Source organism: Prorops nasuta, unplaced genomic scaffold (genome assembly GCF_024137725.1).
Source record: "Prorops nasuta isolate Cenicafe-Biocafe unplaced genomic scaffold, Cenicafe_Pnas_1.2 PNAS00009, whole genome shotgun sequence".
Lineage (NCBI taxonomy): Eukaryota > Metazoa > Arthropoda > Insecta > Hymenoptera > Bethylidae > Prorops > Prorops nasuta.
In genome coordinates, this window is record NW_027116806.1 from 4,604,282 (window position 1) to 4,618,200 (window position 13,919).

Consider the following 13,919-nt stretch of genomic DNA (forward strand, 5'->3'; position numbering starts at 1 on the left):
CCGGGATAATTCCACGATCGATTATATCATTTTTTTGATACACGAAAAACATGTATTTGCAATTTCATTTTCCAAATATTGCAGAGTTTATCAGATCATATGCCGAATTAGATAGTTTAAACAAATTAATTGTATCGAGTTAAATAGGTAGAATAAAGAATCGATGTTGGGAAGCTTGATAAGCGTGACCAAGGAATTTTGGGCGCCTTTTATGTTAAAGATATGATAACGTTTCGATAAAATAATTCGGCCTAATTTATAGATTTAAGGAATCTCGAGCGATGACGAATTTTGATTATCAATATTTGATTAGATAGATGTATTCTTTATAAAGCATAGTACCGCCTCCTCATCCTCGCCAGAATTTTGTTAGACCAGGTGCTTGTTGCCAATTGAGAATGAATGGTAAGAGTAAAAGATTTTTAGTTTATCAGACAATCAAACATATCATTCTGAAATTAAAATTACCAACTTTTTGTTGGCGATGAAAATACAAAAATTTGGTCATTACGATCAGTCTCGTGTAATGATTTCTGCTTCTAATATTATTTTTCTTTTTATTTAGGGTTTTTATTGAGAGCTGTCGTGACTTTGGTCACGATAGCCTGTGTTCGTGGTGGTAAAGAAGCAGTATGTCCCTCGGTGAATCCAGAGGGTAGAAACACCCTGCTGCCTCACGAGATAGACTGCACTAAGTTCTACATGTGTTCGAACGGAGTGAAAATCGAAAAGGAGTGTGGATTAATGGCAGACGGACACAGGTTGCATTTTAACGTGGAAGATCAGGTCTGTGATTGGCCATGGACCGCCGGATGTGAAAACGATAATCGTGCAGCCAAACCAGCCTCCTGCAAAGATGGAAAAAACTATCAGCATCCTTGTCAGTGCCAATACTTTTACCATTGTGATAAAGGGCAATTGATCCTGTACGAGTGTGATTACGGTGAACATTTCAATTCCAAAACTTCCGATTGTGATACACCAGAAAACGCTAAATGTCCCTATCCCTATCCTCCTTTTACCACTACTACCACTACCACCACCAGCACCACTACTCCCAAACCAGATCATCCAAAATGCAAAGAGGGAGAAAGATCTCCTCATGATTGTTCGTGTACCAAGTACTATAAATGTGAGAAAGGAAAAAAAGTTTTATACAAATGTAAACCTGGCCTGCACTTTAATCAAGCTACCAAAACCTGCACGGATCCCAGTTCTGCCAAGTGCCCGTATTTGACAACCACTACGACCGAAACACCAACTACTACAACAACAGAGCCCACCACTACTCCCAAACCAGTATGTGATAATGATAAAAAAATTCCTCACGAGTGTAGCTGTAGGAAATATTACGAATGCGAAGATGGAAAGTTGGTTCGCAAAGAATGTCCAAATGGACTTCACTTTGACTTTGTAAATCAAAAGTGTAGTGATCCAAAAGTAGCTAACTGTCCATATTTAACCACCACACCAGAACCCACCACAACGACTACAGAGAAACCTACAACTACTACAAAACCAACAACTACAACCACTCCCGAGCCTCCAACCGAGTGTACCGAGGGTGATATCTTCATACACGAGTGTTTGTGCAATGTTTACTACATCTGTGAGGATGGAAAACTAATAAGATACGAATGTGAAGATGGAAATCACTTTAACAATGTATCAAAGACCTGCGAGGATCCGTCAACTGCCGATTGTCCTCATTTGGCTCATTCCACGACTACAACGGAAGTACCAACGACTACAACTACAGAACCTCCAACAACCACAACAACAGAGCCCACCACCACTCCCAAACCAGTATGTGATAATGATAAAAAAATTCCTCACGAGTGTAGCTGTAGGAAATATTACGAATGCGAAGATGGAAAGTTGGTTCGCAAAGAATGTCCAAATGGACTTCACTTTGACTTTGTAAATCAAAAGTGTAGTGATCCAAAAGTAGCTAACTGTCCATATTTAACCACCACACCAGAACCCACCACAACGACTACAGAGAAACCTACAACTACTACAAAACCAACAACTACAACCACTCCCGAGCCTCCAACCGAGTGTACCGAGGGTGATATCTTCATACACGAGTGTTTGTGCAATGTTTACTACATCTGTGAGGATGGAAAACTAATAAGATACGAATGTGAAGATGGAAATCACTTTAACAATGTATCAAAGACCTGCGAGGACCCATCAACTGCCGATTGTCCTCATTTGGCTCATTCCACGACCACAACGGAAGTACCAACGACTACAACTACAGAACCTCCAACAACCACAACAACAGAGCCCACCACCACTCCCAAACCAGTATGTGATAATGATAAAAAAATTCCTCACGAGTGTAGCTGTAGGAAATATTACGAATGCGAAGATGGAAAGTTGGTTCGCAAAGAATGTCCAAATGGACTTCACTTTGACTTTGTAAATCAAAAGTGTAGTGATCCAAAAGTAGCCAATTGTCCATATTTAACCACCACACCAGAACCCACGACAACGACTACAGAAAAGCCCACAACTACAACGACAAAACCAACAACTACAACCACTCCTGAGCCTCCAACCGAGTGTACCGATGGTGATATCTTCATACACGAGTGTTTGTGCAACGTTTACTACATCTGCGAACATGGAAAGCTGTTCAGACATGAATGTGATGATGGAAAGCACTTTAACAATGTATCAAAGACCTGCGAGGATCCGTCAACTGCCGATTGTCCTCATTTGACCCATTCCACGACTTCAACAGATGCCCCAACTACTACGACGCAGGAGCCAGCCCATGTCTGTCCGGAAAACGAATACATACCCCATGAATGCTTCTGTTGGATGTATTACAAGTGTGTTAATAACGAATTGGTGCTGAGGCATTGTCGTAAAGGTCTGCACTTTGATCGCAGAGATCAGACATGCAAGCAGCCTTCGGAAGCAAACTGTCCTTACACGACGGTAGCTCCCAAATTGACAACAACCACACCTGTATCACCAACTTCTCGGCATACCAAATCACCGACTACGACAACACCAGCAACATCAGTGGCCACACCAGCTTGTCCGGATAACACGTTATTACCGGTGTTTGGTTCCTGCACAAAGTACTACAGGTGTTGGGGAGGACGTTTGATAGTGCAAGTTTGTACCAAACAGAAGCACTTTGATCCTGTAAAGAAGATTTGTGATCTTCCTGAGAAGGTGAAATGTCCATTCGATAAACATAAATGTCTGCCTGGTAGCAAAACTACTTATTTCCCACACGAGACGGACCCTACTAAGTATTATCAATGCACCAATGGCGTGAAGACCGTGCACAATTGCAGAGATAAATTCCACTTCAGCCCTACATTGCTCAGATGCGTTAAGGACAGTGCGAATACTCTTGAACCAGCGTCTGCTACGAGTAACAAATCATCCACGACTCCCAAAGCTCCTTTGGAATGTCCACCCAACTCAATGACCGCTTTGCCGCATGAGCAAAACTGTCTTTTCTATTATTTATGCAAGAATGGGAAAAGAGACCTGAGACGGTGTATGCAGGGTCTAGTTTTTGATCCGATTCTTCGAGCTTGCATTCACACGAGTAAGCGAACATGTTCCGCTGCTCACAATTTGCTTCCGGTACCAGGTAAGTCATAAACATTAAACGTCTATAAGTTGATGAAGATGTCTTCTTCATGGCGAACCATCATTTTTAATTACAGAGCCTGCAAGCGAGAAAATACAAGGTGGCAAGCGAATTTATTGTACCGACGTATGTCCGGAAGAAGAGGAAGCTTTTGTGCCTACGAATGAGTGCAGCACTTTCTGTGCTTGCGAGAGTAGTCTTACCTACATTTACGATTGTCCCGAAGGACTGAACTTTGACCCCGAAGCTGTTGGCTGCTACGACCCGAAAACTGCTCACTGTACTTTGAACTCCAGATCACGTTCTTGGTTCAGCGATTTACCGATAATCAATCGCTTCTTTTAATACAATCTTAAATAGTTAATGCATACCTCAAATGTTTTAAGTATACTATACCTATAAGTACATGCAGCATCCAATCATAATATCGTTATACTTTATTTGCACCATTCAAGCTGAAAAAGCTGACTTGTCGTCCTTATCATTTTGTATAATCTTTTTAAAAATAAAAACAATATTTTTAACTATTCATTAATTCTTTTTTCCATTTTTCTTTCATATTGCACCTCTCGATGACTCGCTGATAAACGTGAAAGGAATAATTGTATTATACGTTCTTTATTCATACGAAAATAATAATTGCACAAGATTCTTTGGCATAGACGATAAGAGATAAAATCAGCGTTGATTTTAACATTATACAGATATATTATATACATATATTGACAAACCTTTGTGCATATGTATATCTGTACACGTATATGCGAATAGATAGCAATTTCTTACGAATTAATGTATATATTATACAGGATGCACAATAAAATTCGTTTGAAAATTTATATTTTGCAAAATAGGTTGTAATTACTATATACGTTAATTACGAGTGATGAAGAATATTACACAGTCTCTACACTCTGACATCTCACTTTCCATACTTTTATAACCTCACTTGCCTCTGGTCTCACTAGTGAAACCAATGAGCATCTTGCTCGAATTTCCGAAGACGCGATTCGTCGATTTAACACCTTCATAAGTTGAAAACTACTTCGTAAAACTTAAATTTTCAAACAAATTATTTTGTTACGCTCCAAAGAGTCACCAGTTAAAAGTCCACGTGGAGGTTCAAGGGCACCCTGTATACATGTTTAAAGTATCAATTTGATATAACAGCGTTTAGCCATGAGTTTTTTTTCTTACGAAACCTCGCAAATTTATTTGACCAAAAGAACAAAGCACAAGGTAGTAAAGTGTGTAAAGTTCTCGTTGTGTGAGAAGAAGATAGGGCTGAATCTATTGCGTTTCGTCGTAGAGTTTAGCCAGTAATTCCGGAAAGTTGGTGGGCTTTGGACGCTCTACGTCCTGTAGTAAAAGTTGCTCGTAGTGTTGTCGTTCCTTTAATTTTTGCTGTTGAGCTTGACGACGTGCTTCCAGTAATATCCTAAAGATTTCCCACGGTCGATCCAGGCGTGGTATGTCCGAAACATCCCTCTTACCATACCTACTGCGATATCCATATAATACTTAATTGTAGATCATAAAATTATATTCACTCGCGGAAAATGATTATTGAAGATACCTGGGGGAGTATCGGTCATAGTATCGAATATAGTCGATCAAATACTTCTTCAACTCCTCGTTACTTTGGAATTCTTTGGGCCTCGTAGGCCTCTCCATAGGTTCCGGTTCCGCATTGACAAAAATACTTGCGAATACCATCAGTACGAACACTGTAAAGGCTACGTAAGAGAAATTCAAACTTCTAGCTTCCTTCTTCATTGACGTTGCCATTTTATTTTGATTTCTGCAAAAATAAGACAAAATATCGTTCTACGATGATTTCTTCTCCTTAGTCTTCAGGGATTCTTAATCCGTTAAGAACCGATCGTGTCCTAGTGTCGAAATTTCATCCAACCTTGGATTATTCAATGGTGGAAGAATCACCGTGTAATCTTGGAGGGAACACTGAAATAAACCAAGAAATCAAACTCAATCTCATATATTGCTTCTGATCTATCCGGATTTTCACCGATAAAAATTTGAAGTATCATTTTACTTTTTTGGGGAAAATGTCAGCAGTTTATGTATATTATTTTTTATTCATAGAGTTATTTGGGGTAACCGCATGCAGTGGGTTAGTTTAAGTGTTTTCTATATGTCTGGAGAGATAAAAGAGAGAGAGAGAGAGAGAAAGTATCAATAAGTTACATTCTGTGATCGAAGAATATCACCTGCGCTGCTACACGATATAGTTTACGTATGTTGTATTACTAGCAAAACTGCTTAACTGTCTTGGAAAAGCTTTTAATATTTTTTAGTGAATGCCAAAAGAAGAAACGCAACTTTTTTTATACGATCTTTATACGGTCGGTAAAATGTGAAAATTGAGGATGTGGTAAAAAACGTTTTAACAGTATAAGAATTTCCTAAAATCTAAATCATTTTTTATATACTATACTAATTTAAGTATTAAATCTTTTTCTCGAAATTACTTATCTCTTACTAACAGTATAGCATTCGATTACAAACATAAAAAGTAATTTTTTCCAAAAGAGGTTTTCTTCGCTTTAGCAGTGAAACGAGCAAGTATAAAAAATATATGACTGTAGTAGCTTTTGGAAAAATGTATAGCTTCAATTATAAATCCATATTTGACTGGGGTAGGTGCAGTATATGTGGAGCACGTGGGTGTGAACGGAATCAATTTGCATCTTATGGATGAACTTTGATGATCAATCTGTTGCCTGATCAATACTTGAGTAATATACGAGAGATTTGAGTAATTTTAATCAAACTAGAAGTACTTCCAGAAATTCAAAATTTAACATTGTTTCTCGGGTAAATAACACTTATGCTATCCGACATTCAAAGTTGAGATAAGCAGCTTTAAATCAGAGATAATTGATTATTATTATCAGACAGTGAAATCCGATTTTCATAATGATTCTATCAAAATTAAGTCGACATTTTATATTAGAGTCTTCAAAACAGATTTGTCAAGGTTGCAATAGGAGCAAATCCTTAATATACAGCGTGGGGGATTTAAAATTGTGTTCAGAAAGTACAAAGTGAAGTTAGCTGAGCTACGTACGAATAAATTTCTCACAGTGTACGCTCGCTAAAGGGACAATTATTCTTATCTTATCGTCGCGTTGTACTATTGGTTAAATCAATTCACATCACTGATCGATTCAATAATTATTCTTTTAAATTACTACTGAGGGGACTATTGATATAATTTAAAGAACGAGAGTATGTATGTGAAATATGATTAAAGATGAACGACAACTGATTATTGATAGAGGAGAAGATGCTGGCATTTGCTTAATTAACTAGACGTTGGGATTGACGGTAAGGGATCGTGCTTTTTTCGGAGAAAAAAGGCAAATCGAATTATTATTTGATGAAAATTTGATTTGTCGGAAAGACGAGAGATGGTTAGCTGGATAGCAGTTAAATGCAGAGCAGGCAGCGAACGTACGAAATGGGACGATGTTGAGCCTTGAAGTCGAGTTACCTGTTGCTTCATCTGCATTTCAAGCGGAATAACAAACAACTTCTCCGTTATTCTCGAATGCGAGAAATTTCGGATGTCCCTTCGGTCACATTTTCACACACACCTTAACATACCTTTGACCTCTTTACTTAATCAGCACTTACTACCCGCGGTATCATTAAAGCTTACGGAATTTGTAATCACCGATCGTACCTCGCTAGCCAATCTCATAAATATATTTTCACTTTGACCAATCTACTAAAATATATTCATACAATATCATTTGCGAAACGATCCGGTTAAAAATTAAATTCTGAGGAAGGGGCAAATTTTCAATATATTGCATCATAGCTCGTTAAATGTGGATATCTCACACGTGTAATATTTAATTTAGATATAATATATAATTTTTGAGAATATTGACCTTATGATAAAAAGAACATCTTTAACGTTTCAATTTTTGCATTTTTGTCTATGGATTTGCAATTTACATTTACAACATTGGGCTTTTAAGGTTAAAGTATCGTTATTAAAACCGAGTTTATATAGTTGAGTATTTTTAATTGAAAAGAATAATAATTTTTTATATCTAAGTCATCAACCGCAGGAAATATTATATTGTATCAGACATTCTTTACATCCAATATCAATTATGGTTAAAACACTTACGACATACCGAAAAACTACTTATTATATTTAATTTACTAAGGCGCAGTGGTATCTTTTCGCTCTTCAAATCCTTATTATCGGAGCCTTGGAATTTGATAGCTTTCGTAATACCACATATGTACTATATTTACATTACGTTGGATATTGATATGATTATCGAAATTTAGAATTAAATTTAGGTTAAGTCTGTAATCGGTGTGTCCTTGTTACTGTAATCACGGCCACTTTGTATCGTATCGGTACTACATGCAGTCTAGACACACGTGTGTATTTACTAATAGATACTCTTTTATTACAATTATCTTCACAATGCATAATAAAAAATGCAGCAACATTAATGTGAGAATGTGCAGTAGTGCAAATTGCTGTATGCATACCACGAGAACACCCTATAGATAACTTTTACAATTTTTACCGAATTATTCTTGCAAACTCATACAGCAGTTACATACATTCTCACCTCGCTGTATTGCAAATATATGCACGCGCGACCCTAGTATAATAATTAAGATCCAACTAATGAGATAATTAATCGAAGAGATTATAGGCTTATACAGCACACTTGACTAAAAGTTGTCTTATAGGCATATTTTAGTAATCCAATTGACTAAAAGACGCCTAAAAGATGTCATTAAGTCATTTGGTGTTCTATGGGAGGTTCACCAAACGTTCACACGAGCTTACATAAAATTCTATCTAACGTAATTGATCCGCGTCGTTAGAAATATACTACTTGTAAGTTAGGTAAGTAAGTAGCGAAGGAAGAAAATAAGCTTTGCGATCCCAGGAAATGTCTCGGCTATGAAACGACGCCGTTAGAATTGAAACGTTTAAAGTGTTTCGTACAGTATGTCAAATCGTCTAAGATAAGGTAAACCGCGAGTAACAGATGATGTTTCATTGTCAAACAACGTCAGGTGAACAATGAGCGGAAGTTCACCCCCTTCTTCCCCCCTTTCCACTTATTCACTGTTCAACGAAACCGTCGGAGCTCCGAACTAAAATGAGAAAGGATAACTGGAGCTTTTCATTTCACGTATAAAGTGGCCAGTTTCTTTTTTTAGGCCTTTCCTCTTTGGAGTCGAGGAACGCTCTCCTATTGGTCGACTATTTACCGGGATCAATCTTCCCAAATGGAATAGTTCCAAATTTCTATAGGTTATCGCGTCTATGGAGAGAGGGCGCTGTATTTGATTAATGTCTGTTGGTACTTGAAAGTTCTAATCGCGTTGAGCCAATAGCCAAACATTTCCCGACCGGACAAGCACGCCAACGCTCGATATTTGCCCATTTTCGATATTACGATTTGTACGCGGGTAAGAACTCCCCCCTGCAGTTGTAATAAATTGAGAGTAAAACTAGGTAAGAGCATTATAACAACGGTTAGTTGGTGACAAAGTCGAGAATGTTGCTAGAGTAAACAAGTTGTCTAAATAGAATGTAATAAAGCAATAAATGAGTTTGCAAATCGGGCTGATTTTTCGCGTGTATTGATTTCTCGGATTTGGTAGCGCGTGTAAATAATCGTTTAACATGCAAATTAATTAAAATGCATGTGAAACGCGGAAAGGCGGATCTCCCTTGATTATTCACGCCTATTTGACGATAGGGATTCGTGTTATAAGAACGGTGCATGGGTGGGGGAGTTGGGAAGTTAATTCGCGATTGGAAAAATTCGATTAGCTCGCTGTCTATGCGAATTTATTGTCTTTTTGAGCGGTGGCCATCTTGAAAGAGCAGCATCGACTCTGAGGTTGTCCTTTCTGTAAAAATTAATTACACGAGCTTTACGGCCCCGTTAAAGCAACAATATTGCATGCTTTATGTTTTTCGCCCGAGCATTTTTCATGAACCACATAGAAAGTCGGCCATCTTGCCCGTTATAGTGTCTCGTTGACCAAAAGAATACACATCGTAAAAGCCACCGTTTCTCCACTTTAAAGGGACACTCAATTTTCGCCGCGAGGATTTTCCATGCTATTTCTTAACCCGAAAAACTAATCAATCCTCGAAAACTGTTCAATTTTCCTCCCACGTCGCATGGATACATCAGCGAAAAAATTCTTTCGAAACGTAGCCGCAAAATTAAACTAGTATCGTCGTTACGTTATTAAAGTGTACGTTTGATGCTATTTCGAGGTGGCGGCTGAAACATGGACGTGTTGGCGTGGTCAATATTTAATATGGCCTTTGAATTTGGTTGAAATAAATAAACTTATATTATTTATTATATATCGCGTAATTTGTAAAAAAAAAATGCTCGAAAATTTCTATAGATTACGATAAATTGTTTGTACGAAAAATTTTAAAAACATTTATATAAATATTAGTATTTGTTTCCACGTTTGTTTGGCTACTCGTTAAATTATGGCGTTTCAATATTTTGGTAGCAAAAGCTTATCAGACAGCTACGTTTGTACCGGAGTGTCGTGTTACATAATAAATGGAATCCCGGATAAGCCAGTCGAAAATCTTGTATCTTGTTGCCAGGCTAAAAACTCATTTCCTCTCATTCATTACATTATTAAAAATGCAAAATATTATATTTCTGACTTTAAAATGTCAAATCCGTTATAGAGATAATTTTAAAAACCTAATATTTATAATAATCCTTTAATTGAAATAGTCATGCAGCTACAACATTCTGTGAATTTTAAAAAATAACAAAATCCCAGTTATGCTGATCATCACTATTAGACCTATGTAATTTAGTACACACATTGCAGCACTACGCGTAATTAACGTTGTAACATACGTCGAACCATACCGAATAGAATTGCAGCGCTGTAAAGTTCAAGAGGTCAAACAGAGAAACGAGAAAAAATGTCTAAAAGAAAATTACACGGAAAAAAACTCGGTTCACTGGAAAAATAATAATAAAATAAATAATAATAAAGAAAAAAATTCTAATGGTTAAAATATTGTTTGTGGGGGGAAATGTGAATTAGATATATATATATATATATATATATACGAAGGGGGTAAAGTGAATATTAGAAAAAATTAAAAATGTATGATACTATTGAGAAAAAGGTTGGATAATTTTTGTAGGAGGATGCATGTGAGATATGAATGAAAGGTAGAAGAGAGAGAATAGGAAGTACTCACGCGGATTTGTATTATTCGTATGGATGGTCGAGACCGGAAGTGGTGGTTCTCCTGAGTCGTCGTGGATGGATGCGAACGTTTCGTAAGTTCGGATCGGCTGTTTCTGGCGCGGACAGGAGGATTTATACCTGGAGACGCACCCTCCGACGCATCCCCTCGGCTGCAGCCCGTGTGGAACGCGCGCGACCAATCCTCGAGGAACCACCAGCCCCACCAATCACTTCCCTACTCCTCAACCTAACTCTTCCTTCCACGCTTTCCTTCCATTCTACCAACACCCAACACCTACTCGCACAACAGAATCACCCAGATGACATACACGCTAATTCGCTTCCTCTCCACTTCGCAAACTCAACTTTATCTCGGCCTCCCATGGGGGTGTGGGCGAAGAACCACCCTCCCCCTCCCCCTCTGACACTCTAACAAATTTCTACCACCTTCCAAAAATCAACATCCAATTTTAATCCTTCCTTCCTCCAACCCTAGGCCCCTTTACATCATCCATCGATGTGTACACCAGCGTGCAATTTTTCTTAGAAAACTGCCATTTTAAAGTTTCTACCATTCTTCGCATTAGTTTTGATGCGATAGCAATTTTATAGAATCGTGGAAATTTTCCGTCTTGGTCTTAAAAAATATATTGGTATTGGAGTGATTTCTTTGTCAGGGGGAGGGAGTCTTCGATATTTACAATAAGGACTGACCAAGTGTCTTGATAAATTGGGGGAAGTCGCGGATGAGACGGATACATTGTAAAAATGAAATTGATGGTGGGTACGGCTAGTGCAAATAATTTGAATAAAAGCGACGATAACGATTTATCACTAAGGCTTTGTCGAGGCTGCTGCTTCTGGGGACACTCGACGGGAATCGATATACAAAATGGTCGTAAAAGCAACAGGCTGGGGGAGGCAAGAATCAGGAATTTTACGGACCTTGTGTGTTTGGGGGTTGGAAATGGGAGAAAAGTTGAAAATAATCGGGCGAAGGATTGGAGATTATCGTGACGATTGGGTCCTCTAATATTTGTTTGAATAAGGTTTTATATATAAAGAGGAGGGGTGGTATTTTAAAAATAGACGAAATTAATTAAGCAATTACCTGGAATGATTGCAAGAAATATTTTTTTAGACCGCGATCGAACGATAGGAAATTCACAGATATTTATCTTGACAATGTGCGTATAACCTGATTAATGATTATTAAAAAAAAAAAAGTCAAATAAAGGCAGATGGTTGAGTTTCTCCTCGATAGGCGAAGCGCGTCACGATTCCGTGCTTGACGGTAAAATATAGACATACGTACATGCGTTACGTCTATATAAAATTTATTTGCATAAATGTATTTAATATCGAACTAAGCGAAGATTACAAAAGTCGAATGCAAAAATTACGTCAATCTTTTCACGGTTCGACGGAAATCGACTTTCCGAACGACCAGTTTTGCAAGATGAAAATTGTTTCAGATTTTCATAAAGAAGTGAAAGCTGAATGAATTTATTAGTATTGTATGACAAGCGTATCTCTTCACTACACATTTGTGGGCGGCTGTTATTTATGGAAATATACGTGACATATTTGTACTATTATGTTGCCACGCAACAATCAGTAAAGAAACCAACAATAAATTTTTGCTCTAAACGTCGGAATAATCATTATTATTCCAGATTTTTCCTCGTTACCAGGACAAGCTTCAGGGAAATAATTGGAAATGAAATTTTATTCACTTATTAATAATATTTTTTTGTTTTAAGTAGTTCAATAAATATTGTAAACAATTTTCACAAGTAAAAACATATTTTTAGTGGAAATAATTGGTTTTTTGATTTTGGAAATTTGCCATTAAGGATCAGGTATTCCAAGTGTATAAAAATACAATCAACTATATACCTGCTGGAGACACCGTTTCATTTATTCGATAAAAATGCTACCGAGTCGTAAAGATGGCGACGGCAGTACGCTTTGCGAATAAAATTAATTAAATCTAATTAGGCTGGAATAACGGTTGTGGTATGATAAAATTATCTGAAATTCCCCTTTTGGGGTTATTTTAGACTTTTACGCGGTGTGAGCCAAGTTTTTACGGCTTTCTGTTTTTAGTAGCAAAATACAGCAATAAAAAGCTTCGTCACCATTGAACACCCCATGCCTCACGAGAAATCCTGTATATATATAGTTTCGGGTGATCATAAGGGTGATAAGAAAGAATATACATACACTGCTGTTCAAAACTTTGTATATAATCACTACGGTGAAAAACGACTCTACATCAAAGTGTTATATATTTTTGATTCGAAAAATGGTACAGGGATTTACTTGGTCTTATTATAAATATTTTTTTTAAGCTTTTTAAATAGTATGTATATATAGTTATATAAATTATTTGAATATATTTTTAAACATTTATATTCGCTGCATATTTTCATGCTTTATCGAAAGTAATAATATGTTTAATATTTAAAATAATGGACTTTTTGCTCAATTCTCTATCTTTATATTATTCAAATGCTATGATAGTGTTAATGTAAAAATGTTGCTTTTTATTAATTTAACACAATGCAGAAATTTCAATTGTTAAATACGAAGATGGAGTAAAAATAATTTAAAAACATTTGAAAAATATTAATTTTTTGTTTTATGTGGAGTAGGTGCATGGTAGTTTTATTGAAGTAACAGTATATCAATAATATAGCACACATTATTTTAAGATCCATTATTTCCAAAATTAATATGAAATATGTAAAGGTAAAGTAGATAAATATTTAACATTTTTTAATTGTAAACTTTTAGCTATATAAAAAATAAAAAAAGGAGCAGTGAATTTAACAATTACACCATTCGAAAGATTTTGAAATAATCTGTAGAACAATATCAAACAGACCCCAGCCATTTTTTTATCCAAATATAAAAAATTTTAAATTTAAATTAATTTTCACTTTAGTTTTCTCAGACTTTTGAACGTCAATGCAGCTATCGAATCGATCGATTCCAAATTTCCGTAAAGGACTATAATCAAGACTTGATG

The 13,919-nt window shown here is 36.7% G+C and overlaps 2 protein-coding genes across 2 annotated transcripts; one reads left to right on the forward strand and one right to left on the reverse strand.

Moving 5' to 3' along the window:
• Positions 1-614: 614 nt before the first annotated feature.
• Positions 615-4,055, forward strand: LOC136776268 (mucin-2-like). Its single transcript, XM_066731676.1, has 6 exons — positions 615-1,549; positions 1,721-1,810; positions 1,952-2,062; positions 2,139-2,146; positions 2,182-3,625; positions 3,702-4,055. Exons 1-6 carry the CDS (start codon positions 703-705, stop codon positions 3,968-3,970), a joined length of 2,769 nt encoding a protein of 922 aa, XP_066587773.1. The 5' UTR covers positions 615-702; the 3' UTR covers positions 3,971-4,055.
• A 171-nt stretch (positions 4,056-4,226) lies between these two features.
• LOC136776270 (uncharacterized) lies at positions 4,227-10,995 on the reverse strand. The gene is made up of 4 exons (XM_066731677.1): positions 10,896-10,995; positions 5,538-5,587; positions 5,202-5,426; positions 4,227-5,126 (listed from the first exon to the last, which is right to left on the reverse strand). Exons 3-4 carry the CDS (start codon positions 5,411-5,413, stop codon positions 4,916-4,918), a joined length of 423 nt encoding a protein of 140 aa, XP_066587774.1. The 5' UTR covers positions 5,414-5,426; positions 5,538-5,587; positions 10,896-10,995; the 3' UTR covers positions 4,227-4,915.
• Positions 10,996-13,919: the final 2,924 nt, after the last annotated feature.

What these genes read in the sequence shown, in the direction of transcription:
- LOC136776270 (XM_066731677.1), bottom strand. Translation starts at nt 5,413, where the DNA reads ATGGCAACGTCAATGAAGAAGGAAGCTAGAAGTTTGAATTTCTCTTAC. An exon ending in TATGACCGATACTCCCCCAG is followed by an intron (nt 5,127 to 5,201) that starts GTATCTTCAATA and finishes TGGATATCGCAG; the next exon opens with TAGGTATGGTAAGAGGGATG.
- LOC136776268 (XM_066731676.1), top strand. Translation starts at nt 703, where the DNA reads ATGTGTTCGAACGGAGTGAAAATCGAAAAGGAGTGTGGATTAATGGCA. An exon ending in AACCACTCCCGAGCCTCCAA is followed by an intron (nt 1,550 to 1,720) that starts CCGAGTGTACCG and finishes ATTTGGCTCATT; the next exon opens with CCACGACTACAACGGAAGTA. An exon ending in CAATTTGCTTCCGGTACCAG is followed by an intron (nt 3,626 to 3,701) that starts GTAAGTCATAAA and finishes TTTTAATTACAG; the next exon opens with AGCCTGCAAGCGAGAAAATA.